Here is an 11,546-nt window from a genome sequence, read left to right on the forward strand (position 1 = left end):
AGTATTAAAAAGCACTTATATAGATGTATTTGACGGACCCTTTTTTAAATAAATGGTCACATGATTAATGCAAGAGCTCCGTTTTTAGTTGACCATTGGTTAGTTGGCCAAAAATAACACCCTTTCCAGATAAGAAAGAAATTATGCAAAGTGTCATTGTTCCTCATACATAAATCTTGTTTTAAAATATGTACAATTTAAAAAGAATTGTAAGAGTTTCCCTTCCACCTCTGAGTTTATACCTCAGATTACCAAGATTTGTTTCCTTCAGAAAAAGCAGAAATGAAGACAAGCAAAATGAGGTGTCAAATTTTTATTAGTATTAAGTTTAACATTAAAACCTTTTTGGGTTATGTGCAAAGTATAAATCATTCCAACTCATGTTGAACTGGTAGACATTTTAGTAAATTTAAATGATCTTTACATAATTCCTCCATCAGTCTACTACACCCAATACCTCAGCAATCCCTAAATGACATAAAAGCTACACATTTTATTAGTCTGCATTTTGTTTCGGATAATCGTTTAGGAAAACTGATGTTTAACATCCTCTAGATTTGTATTTCTTGACTAAAGGACGTGTTTAAGCAGTGTATTAACGTACAGCAGAGCGAAACATTTCATTTAAAATAAAAATCTAGACAAAAGTGGAACTAGTACAAAAATCAATTCTATGTGTATTCTTACATGTAAATTATTGGCCATATATCACAAATCTCTAGTCAAATATATTTTCCAGTATTTAATCTGGTATCTGTGACAGCTCACAGTTTATATGCACACTAAACATTTAGTGCATCTTTTAATGATTTCATCATACACTTTTATCCTCTGTGATTCCTTCCCTCTCCCACGGTCAATTTGGTACTAGTTATTCTGTCATACATGATCCCACACACCCTGTTGGAGACTTTAAACTCCCCGCTTAACAAAAACCTAGACACAGAAAAAATATTTACTAAGAGAGAGAGAGAGAGAAACTGGTCCAAATGTTTGCCTAAACACATAATTCTACGCATAATATTGCTCTTTGCGTTCATTCACATTCTCTCTCTCTGTAATATTGATTGTTGCTATACAGAGAAACAAATCTGAGAGCACCACACACTCCCACACGCACACACACACAAACAGGGGAAAACAGGAAGAGGCTTAATGGAAGGAGAGGAAGGGTCAGAGTGGAATTTGTCAAAAGTGGTTTCTCTTGTTACCCAGCTGTCTTTTCCACACTACGGCTCACAGATCAGCGTCTCCACAACAAACTTGCTCTCAAAGTGGAGGATCTTGTGGCAGGTGAGAGCCTCTCGCTTCTGGATACCTGGAGAAAAGAAAAAAATGCCATGTGAATTTATGTGTCTGGTTTCAGAGCTAAATAATTAAAAAATCGGTGAACACATTGTAAAATATATATATTTGTTTGGAGATGGTACGATTTTTCACGTTATTAAAAGAAGTCTCTTCTCACCAAGGCTGCATTTATTTGATAAAAATACAAGTAAACCGTAATATTCTGAAATATTATTTACAATTTGAAAATTTCAATTTATTTCAAATGTATTCATGTGAAGACTGGAGTAATGATGCTGAAAATTCAGCTTTGCCTTCAGTGTCACATGATCCATCAGAAATCATTCTTATGTAGATTTTATTTCAGGATTCTTTGATGAATTGAAAGTTTAAATAAAACAGCACAAAAATCATAGAGAGAAATCTTTTGTAACATTACAAATGTGCATCTATGCTGAATAGATCTCCAGCCAAGGAAAAAATGAACATTCACCCTTTATTTAAATACTATAAAAAATTTGTTAAAGATTTTAAGCATATTACATAGTTGTGCTTGGAGGGAAATATTTTATTTGTGAAAACGGCATGCAGGCTGTCGTACAAAGAAATTATGAACACATGCAAAAACGAGAGAACCAATGAAATATTAATAACTGATTATGTTGTAGTTTAATTATGCCTTTCCCTTTGAATTTTTTGCAAAGTAAAAAAACACGCAGCTGTAGTTTGCCCTTTTTTTTGGCCAAATAATTTTGTCAGACAAATACCTTAACCAAGTTTAGTGTTTCCCTTTTTATTTAAAAAATATAAAATATTTTACACATATATAGATGTTTTAATAAAACATGTAGGGTCATTAAAAACAAATATCCCCACCGGACATCACTTTTAGCCTATTACTGTATTAAAGCCCAAATTGTAAAAAGGTTAATAAAAGCACCCCCCCCCCAAAAAAAGAAGAAAAAATGTCTTCATTGGCAATAAGCAATTACTCTGTAAGAGTGTAATTAGCCTTAAAAACAATGGGACTCTCGCCACAAGTATAGGTGGAAAGTGAATGTGTGTTTACCAAAAACGGTCTCTCTGCGCTCCAGTTTGTACGTGTCTCTTCCTCTGCAGAGTCCGTAGATGAAGTAACCCAGCTGATCCACATGCTCTACCTTCCCAGTCACTATCATCTGTTCACGGACCAGGTAAGACTGCGGCAGGTACGTTCCAGCCTGCAAACACAACCAGAGTTACACCTTTTTTTACAACAAAAATGAACCCTCACTGAACTTACTTAAGCTGGACTATGACGCTATTTTCTTCTGGAAACAAACTTTGTTGCATTATTTTCCTGTTAGTTCTGTAAAGCTGCTTTGAAACAATCTGTATTGTAAAATAAAGGTGACTTGACACCGTCACATGCTTGCTAAGCATTGCCAGTTAACCACACACAGGATTTCTGCTCATTGTTCGAATGTCTACGTAGGCAGCTCACCAAGTTAAGGCTCTGTTTTTGTTGTTACCTTGATGTTGACCAGGAGCTCCAGGAAGTCTTTGGGCGGCATCACAACAGAAGTGTTGAGAGGAATGACGTAGCATTTGTTCAGACGCAGATCCAGATAGGCTGTCAGTCTCTAAGAGCAAAGAAGGAAAACCAGCGTGTTACTATTTTGGTACAAGTAGTTTCTTTTTGGGAATCTGATGGGAAACAGGCAACGTGTCTCTCCTGGAGTTGTGTGTGCACATATGGCTTGGTGAAGGAGACAGGGAGATAAACATTGGCTCTCACCCTGTTGAAGTCGTGAACGATGTCAGCAGGGTCACTGTCACTGAACTTGGGCACTGGGATATTAATGAACTCCACCCCCTCGTCCTCCAGAACCCTCACTCTCTCCTCAATCCTCTTGGATGCGGCTGGCATATCCATCTCGGTTTCCTCTTGGCTGTCCTGCATCTTGTAATTTTCCTCACGGTAGTTCACCCCACAGAAATACATCCTCTCCTCCTGAACACCATTATGAATAGACACATTCTATACCATGATTAACTAGACACATCATTCTCTGATTGTATGAGCAAGTTTAAGATAACTAATTTTAAGCCATTAAATGCTTTTCAAAGTTTGCACCAATTTTGTATTGAACTGAATGAATGACCTCGTTGACCTGGCTGGGTGATACAGGTACAATAAAATGCAATTTGTTTTCCTTTCCTAAAAAAATTGTCTCAGATGAACCATAATTTGGACTAAACAGCAATTGTTACAATGTAGATTAGAAACAAAAGGGGCTTTTAATACAAATCTGTGCTACAAGACTACTAGTGCTGCCGTGATTAGTCGACTTAGTCGACGTAATCGACCATGCAAATTAGTCGACGGCAATTTTTTTAGTCGACGTGTCATTTTACTATTGACCGATATTTATTTTTGGTCTCCCGTCACAAACGGCTCACTGTAATTCACCTCCACACACCAGTCTGTGCGCCGTGCGCGCCCTGCTGGTTTATCTGCTATCATTTTCCTTCACGTTCCCGCCCGCCTTCACTGCTTTGATATGAAAAATTGCGGAGGCAGGTGACGGAGCTTTCACAGTGGGCTCGTTTGCTGCGGTCCGAGTCCGAGCGCGAGCGCGATTGTTCCCGGCTCCCCCCGCAGCGTTGGTCTGGTTTCACACTCAATTCTATCGAACCCTGTTGAGTTTGCCTGCATCTTATGCCATCGCAAACGTGCACGGCGCATGATAGAAAACAGAACGCGGGTCAATATATTGTGTTTTTCAAACGGACTGTTTTGAGGAGACAGTGGATTTCCAAATGTGTTGCCCTGATTGCATGCGCAATGCGCGAATGCACTGCAGACTCAACTCTCGCGTATCCAAGGTAAATCATCAACACTATCATCCCTTACATGTGTTTTATTTAACTAAATGCATCATAATCAGCTAAAACGCATGGGCAGGTTACTTAACTTCCTGAACAAGCGCTCCCGAGTCCGTGTTGCTTTCACATTCACGCGAACCGCGGCACGGGCCTGCCATGCACGCAAGTGTAAACGCGAGCTATACATAACTGCGTGCCTGCCTGCTTTCAGCAGACTCATAGTGGGCTAGTCCAGACTCTTTCAATTCAGGGGGCTTTTACACTGGGCTCGTTTGCTGCGGTCCGAGCCCGAGCGCGTTTGTTCCCGGCGCCCCCCGCAGCGTTGGTCTGGTTTCACACTCAACTTGATTCTATCAAACCCTGGTGCGTTTGCGTGCATATGACGTCATCGCAAATGTGCACGGCGCATGAGAGAAAACAGAACGTGGGTCAATATTTTTTTTTTTTTTTTATTAATTCGCTGCTATTATGCGCAGTTGAGTGAACACTACAGGTTTACTGTGCGTGTGTCACATAAGATGGACTTCTGCTGCTTGCAAACGGACTCTTTTTAGGAGACAGTGGATTTCCAACTTTGTTGCCCTGATTCCACGCGCAATGCACGAATACACTGCACGCAGGCTCACTCTCGCTCGTATCCAAGGTAAATCATCAACACTATCATCCCTTACAAGCGTTTTATTTAACTAAATACATCACAATAAGCTAAAAACGCATGCACATGTTACTTTACTTCCTGAACAAGTGCGCACCCGAGTCCGTGTTACTTTCACATTCACGCGAACCGCGGCACGGTTCGGGAGCAACCGAACTCAGACCACCTCTTCCAGGTAGTCTCGGGTTCGGTACCCCAGTGCGCACCCGGGTCCCATGACAGCGTTCACATTAGCGATTTTTCATGCGAACCGTGCCCCGTTCCGAACTAAACTGCCAGTGTGAAAGCCCCCTCAATTCCAATTTATTTGTATAGCGCTTTTCACAGAAAATGCATTGCATCTACTTTACTATTCAGAGTGATGTTATCAGTTATGCTTTTCAGAAATGTACATAAATTAATCATTATTAGCTTACTGTACATTTTTTAAGGCAGAACAAAGAGCTAATTTAAGTAATACATACATGTTTGTTATTAGAGGATTAGATTAGGACTCTGACTAATATGGTATAGCCTAATGGAAATGCAGATACTTAATGCTTAGATTGTTAATACATAATGTTTTTGAACAGGTGACATTTTATGTTTTGGCCCTTCGGTTGAGTTCAAAATAAAATGGACACAACGAAATAAACACTTTTTTTTTAATTAGTCGTTTAGATTAGTCGACTAATCGAAAAATTAGTCGAAAGATTAGTCGTTAGAAAATTAGTAGTTAGTGGCAGCACTAAAGACTACAAAAAAAAGCAGTGAAAAGGGGCTGTGGCACACATGGTTCATTGTAACAATCGTCAAACAATGCAAAAACTAAATACAGTAAAAGCCTAATTAACACAATCAAGACATGTTTTTTAACCATTTTTTCATGTAATAGCAGAAAGCAAATCACTAAAACTGTTAGGACTTTTTACTGCATTAAATTCTGAAATAAATTTAAGGATACAACAGATTTACATTTGAATTCTGATGGAACTTGTTCTCACCTCTATGAAGTAATACCTGTACAGGTAAGCTCCGCCCACAACCACACCTGAAAGAATCAGGGCCAGACCCAGACACATGCACCAGCACCAGGCCCTGGACTGCTGCCTGACACGCAGAACATCTTCCACATCCTGCACACACACACGAAGAAGAATTGCATTATTTGCCCCTAGTAAAAATCATGTTTCTTTAAGCAGTTGATCACTTCAACAATGCATGCTACATTTACTTTTTAGGTAGCCTTGGTGTAAAACATATTACATATAAATTATTTTGGGCTCAGAGTTCATGCACTATTTCATGACCAAGTGAAAAGTGACATGACGTGAAGGCCAAGAACCCATTTTGTCCTCTGCATTTAACCCATCCAAGTTAGTGCACACACACACTTTAAACCATGGACACACACACCCGGGCACCCGGGTACAACTGTTTTAGTTTTTGTTTCCAAATGTTTTCTTCGATTTTACATGAGAGTGTGTTTAGCCTGGGTGTGGCTTTGTTCAAAACAATTGCATTGTGCGCAACAGATACTGGGAAATTTCCAACCTCCCTCCAGAGACCAACAGGAACAAACACACTGCATGATGCAAATGAAACAAAACATTAGCTGACACAGTGACTGATGAACAAGGATGAAAGTGAAAACAAATCAGACCGAATATGACGACAATTTGGCACCAAATCTTCTTGGTCAGCCTCATTTGTAGTTGTTGTTTTTTTTGGTCCAATTTTTCAAATAAAACATAATGAGAGCAAAACAAGATAAACGAGCTAAGCTTTCCTGTGTTTACAACAGCCATCATATTGTAGACTCCAGGGAAATTATGAGCAACAAAAGTGGGTACATTTCAGCTGGAAACGTCTATAATATACATGCAGGTTTGTTTACAAGTGATACTTTTTCCATGACAGTGCTGCAATTTAAAGGAGTCTAGTCATCATTCTCTCTCCTCTTGTTCAGTAAACACCAACCTTATGATCTTGCACATACATATTTTATATGTGAGATTCGGTCCGTTTGAAAATGATTAGGGTTGAAAAAAAAAAAAAAAAAAAAACGCTAATCAATGATCTAATAAACCCATGTATTAATTAATTGTTCAAATTTTATGAAAAGGAAAAACTTTTGCGTTCCCCCAAGAGACTTTGCGTGTTCACTTGCAAAACATTTGCATTCCCTTGCAAAAACTTTTGAGTTCCCGCAAGAAACTTTGTGTTCGCTCCCAAACAACTCAAAAGTTTTGCGAGCGAACGTAACGTTTCTTAGGGGAACAAAACATTTACGAGAGAACGCAAATGCATTGAAATATAATTTGTACAACATTGAAATAATAATAACTGATACTCTAAAGGGTTAGATTCCTTAAACTTTGCTGTACTAAAAGTTATTGACATGTCAAGAGTGTTATTAATCACAATAATAATATTGGGTTGAGTAAAATGGCTAGAAGAAACAATATTTTTCCTAATAGACCTATTAAACAATCTGCCATGCAGTCAAATAAGAAAAGTAACACAAAACAGGAAACTACAATCAAATCTATGCATATATCGAATCAAAATTTGATTCAAAATCGATTTTTAAAAAAAAAATCAAATCGTGAGGTACCAACAATTCCCAACCCCTAATCACCATGTCCCTTCAGGGGCTCCGTATTTATCAAAATAACAGCTAGTTACAAATATTTGCACAAAGATGTCACAGGTATTATGGATAACACCAGTTTCACTTTAGCTTTTAAATTCACGATCACACATACTGTGTATAGGGAGCATATTTTACAGGATAGCCTATGTTGCTCAGGATCTGTTGCGCACCAAATCCTCCTGTCAGTCATCTCTCAGTCCCTACTCTCGTTTCGTGATAAGTGAAATCTGACTCCTGCTGTGAATTTGCTGCTTGTGCTGTAGCCTATATAGAGTGGAGCAGACGCTTTCAGTTTATATTTGTAGCGTCTGTTGTCCAATGTGAACTAAATTGGTTAGTTTTATTGATATAAAAAAAGCAAAATAAGCCTAATTATGAATGCTGATTAAGCAAACATTTGAAGCTATATTCAAATGATCTTCTACTGAAAATAGTTTGACTTTGAAGTTAGGCATAATCTAGGACACCAACCCAAGCTTTAATTATCTGTGAAGCCGAAACATATGCGCAGTGCACAACATGAAATGCAGACAAAATCATCCGAATTAGGGCTGGGTAACGGTACAGATGTCCCGATTCCATTCGATTTCCATTCTCAATTCGATTCAATGAATCCAATGATTTAATTTTCACTGGCCCCACCACAAAAAAGTAACAAATTAATATTTTTTTTATTGTTTATTCAGTGAAGAGAAGGGAGAGATTTCTTTGTCTATTGTAGTTTGATTAACATTAAAAACACAGACAGCTGGAATATCAGGCTGCTGTCACAATGTATGGATTCAATACTGATACATATGCGTTCTTATATACGTTCTTTCATATACGGTTTGTTCACTTAAGCCATAATAACCGACTAGGTTTACTTGGATACTCGCAAAGGTGGCCAGGCATTTTGAGATTAAAATTTTGTGAATTTGTTCGTTTAAGCGAAGGGAAACGTGAAAGAGAATTAATTTTATTATTTGTACGCACAGCCATGTGTTTTGTGTGCACAAACCACAAATGATACGCTTTTGTGACCATGCAGCACTGGCCCGATCGCAACAGTGACAGTTTCTTCAACTGTCCGGAACATCTCACAGCCTGAGAGGCCCACCTTCATCCGTTATGTCAAGCACAGGCTCCCCGCTGTAACATTGTGCAAGGTAAATAAGAGGAGGATGACATATAGTGGAGAAGACTAGTAGGCCAGGCCTAATAAGATTAACGTTAATCAGATATTATGTTCAATGTTTGCAGAAATAAATACGGAAAAAAGATCGATTCGTGGCTTTTGAGAATCGATATCGAATCGACCACATTTAAAAAAACAATTAATCAAAAAATCTTTTTTTTTTTTTTTGCCCAGCCCTAATCTTAATTCAATGTTAATGGTAGGCCATTTTTTTTTTCATAAACACTTTGATATTCTGGCTGAAGCTCTCTTCACATCCTGATAACAATCAATAACAGAAGTAATGTTTTTTTTTTTTTTTTTTTTTTTTACATAGCCTACATCTTCTGTGGAAGTGTCGGGACCAAAAAAAGTTCGTCCGATTACTGGCTGAGTGCGTTCATGTGTTTTGAAGGAGGAGTGGCTTTGGAGAGAGCGCTCTGAAGGGAGGGTGGGATCTTATGCTTTCAAAGCTAGCTTTCTATTGCTAGCCTCTCTGAAATTGCCTTCTCTGCCTTAAAATCCATTACTACTCATTACGTTTTATTTTAGATTTCAATTATTTTATCCATTCAACTACAAGCACAGATTAATATCTTTTGTTACTGTGACATTCTGTTTGCATGAAAACACTTCCTGAAACAAAAGGCTTCAGAGATTTACTTTCACATTTACACAAACACACCTGTTTCAAATACACTCTGCCTCACCCTCGCACACACAGACACACACACACACACACACATACTGCAGATTACGGCTTAGCCCTAACAGAGACTGTCTTTGTTTAAATAACTAGAGTCTTCAGGAGTTTTTCCCGAGGGACAAAAGATGGCTGTTTCTGGTAGTCTGCTCCAGCCACAAGTTCAGTGAGGCTTTGATCACCTGTGTGACAGAGGATTTCAGACCACACAGCACGATCTTAACAGATTACTTCACGATGAACTGATACCTTTAACCGCTTTAGATAAGTATTAGTGTCTCTGATTACCAGAAAAGTTTAAAGGTAAGGAGCATTGCCCCGAGCATGAAGCCTTCTGAATCCTTTACTTAGCATTAGTGCCACTGAGACGAGGCTGCACCATTGGTCTGATCACAGTGGCTGTGTAACAGCAGACACAACAGTGTCTTATGAATGATTCACGACCTCTTCTTCTTCATTATCAACCCAATTCGCACACTAGGCGCTGACTCATCCTCGGTGGCAGATGATGATCGTATTTGACGAACACAACCAGCCAGACGGTTCACGCATATGAGTGGGAGCTGGTCTCACACTTGCGAAAAATCTCCCACGATAATCTGGCTAAACATGCCATTTCCTCTTCCTGACTTTACTATCTTTACGGCTGCAACAGGAAGTGCAAGGGACAAAACTAGACATGTTTACACATTAAAATTACACTTATTTAAATGCAAATCTAAATCTTAAATGCTTTTTGGTTGATTTACAACAACGCAATGACTGCACAGACATGCACCAGGCTACTAGAAGCATATAAAAGTGCAGTGCATGATCAATGCAAGCTTTGTGCGTATATATCCTGGTGTTTGTGTTGGACTGTCGGCCATTTTCCTGTAAGCTCAAAGCTGTCTGATTCTCACTCACACACACACTGAAACAAGGCAGGAGATGGCTTCCCTCTAACGTTACATACACAAAAAACAAAATTGTCAAACAAAAATAATCTTATAATCCTCACACAACCCAGACAAACTAGGCGTTTCAGTCAAATAATCTAAATAACGTCTTATAATATCTATTAGAACTGTTTTTGTCACTTTGTTTTTTTTTTGCAAAAAAAAAAAAAAAACTCCTTCCTTTTTCTCTGCTAACGTTATTTACTTTATGTTGACACATACACGCTGACTGATCGCTACTAAGCCAAATAAAGACGTTATAAAGAATTTTAAGGTCAAAAACAACGTTGTTTTTAATCACTTTAGCCGGTTAGCGTTTGTGCTAACAAAACTCACCACATCTTGAGGGATCAAAGCTTCATCCTTCTCCTCCTTTTTTAAATCCTTCTGTCCGAGAGCGGAGTTGAAAGCGAGTTTTACCATGTTGTGTAACTGTTGTTAATGTTAAATGTTTTTGTCTATGCCTTTTTCACCTAACTATGGAGAGCTCGACGACCTCTCTGTACACTGTGCTGCCTCACAACTTGCTGTGGCGCATTTAGCCCCGGATTCAGACTGTATATACATCAGTGAACGGGAAGGGGGCGCTGTTTCCACCAACCTTTTAATAAAGTTGAAAATATACCTGTAATAAATGTAATGTCTACATGAAAAGCACAAGACATAATATAATATGATATGATATGATATGATATAATATAATATAATATAATATAATATAATATAATATAATATAATATAATATAATAATCAGTTTAGGGGCATGGTTAAAACAAAAACAAAAAAAACTGTCCAACCCAACATAATAAAAACAACCAGGTATTGTTTATTTGAGTGCAGGTAATGTTTATGTGGAAAATAATATGTTACGAAATCCTTGCAGTAAGATTGCAAAGGGTGTTGTCTGATAGGAAGTTCTGGGAACGGTTAGAGTGAGTTATGATGACATATTGGTAACACTTTACAATAAGATTACATTCATCATTAATATAGGTTCATTTATAAATATACATTGTTCATTGTTAATTCATATTTGCTTATAAAAAACTAATTTTAACTATATACAACCTGAAATGTTAAAATGTTTATGTAGAAATTAATTTTTAACCACAATTATTAAATGCTGTAAAAGTATTGCTCTTGTTAGGTCCTGATACCTAATGCACTCACTAATGTTAACAAATTACACCTTATTGTAAACTGTTACCTAAATATTTTAGTGTAACTTTACCCATGACAAATGCTCTATAGACACTTTACCAGCGTGACGAAATAAATAAATGACTGATAAGCCTTAATAGCCT

At 37.9% G+C, this 11,546-nt stretch overlaps 1 protein-coding gene across 1 annotated transcript; it reads right to left on the reverse strand.

The window, feature by feature from the left end:
• Positions 1 to 298: 298 nt before the first annotated feature.
• itm2ba (integral membrane protein 2Ba) lies at positions 299 to 10,788 on the reverse strand. The gene is made up of 6 exons (XM_056266849.1): positions 10,579 to 10,788; positions 5,794 to 5,925; positions 3,065 to 3,280; positions 2,799 to 2,909; positions 2,357 to 2,507; positions 299 to 1,318 (listed from the first exon to the last, which is right to left on the reverse strand). The coding sequence occupies exons 1-6, from the start codon at positions 10,663 to 10,665 to the stop codon at positions 1,230 to 1,232; spliced, it is 786 nt and encodes a 261-aa protein (XP_056122824.1). The 5' UTR covers positions 10,666 to 10,788; the 3' UTR covers positions 299 to 1,229.
• Between the last annotated feature and the right edge of the window lie 758 nt (positions 10,789 to 11,546).

This window comes from Rhinichthys klamathensis, unplaced genomic scaffold, assembly GCF_029890125.1.
Source record: "Rhinichthys klamathensis goyatoka isolate OS25496 unplaced genomic scaffold, OSU_Roscu_1.1 h1tg000254l_1, whole genome shotgun sequence".
Classification (NCBI taxonomy): domain Eukaryota; kingdom Metazoa; phylum Chordata; class Actinopteri; order Cypriniformes; family Leuciscidae; genus Rhinichthys; species Rhinichthys klamathensis.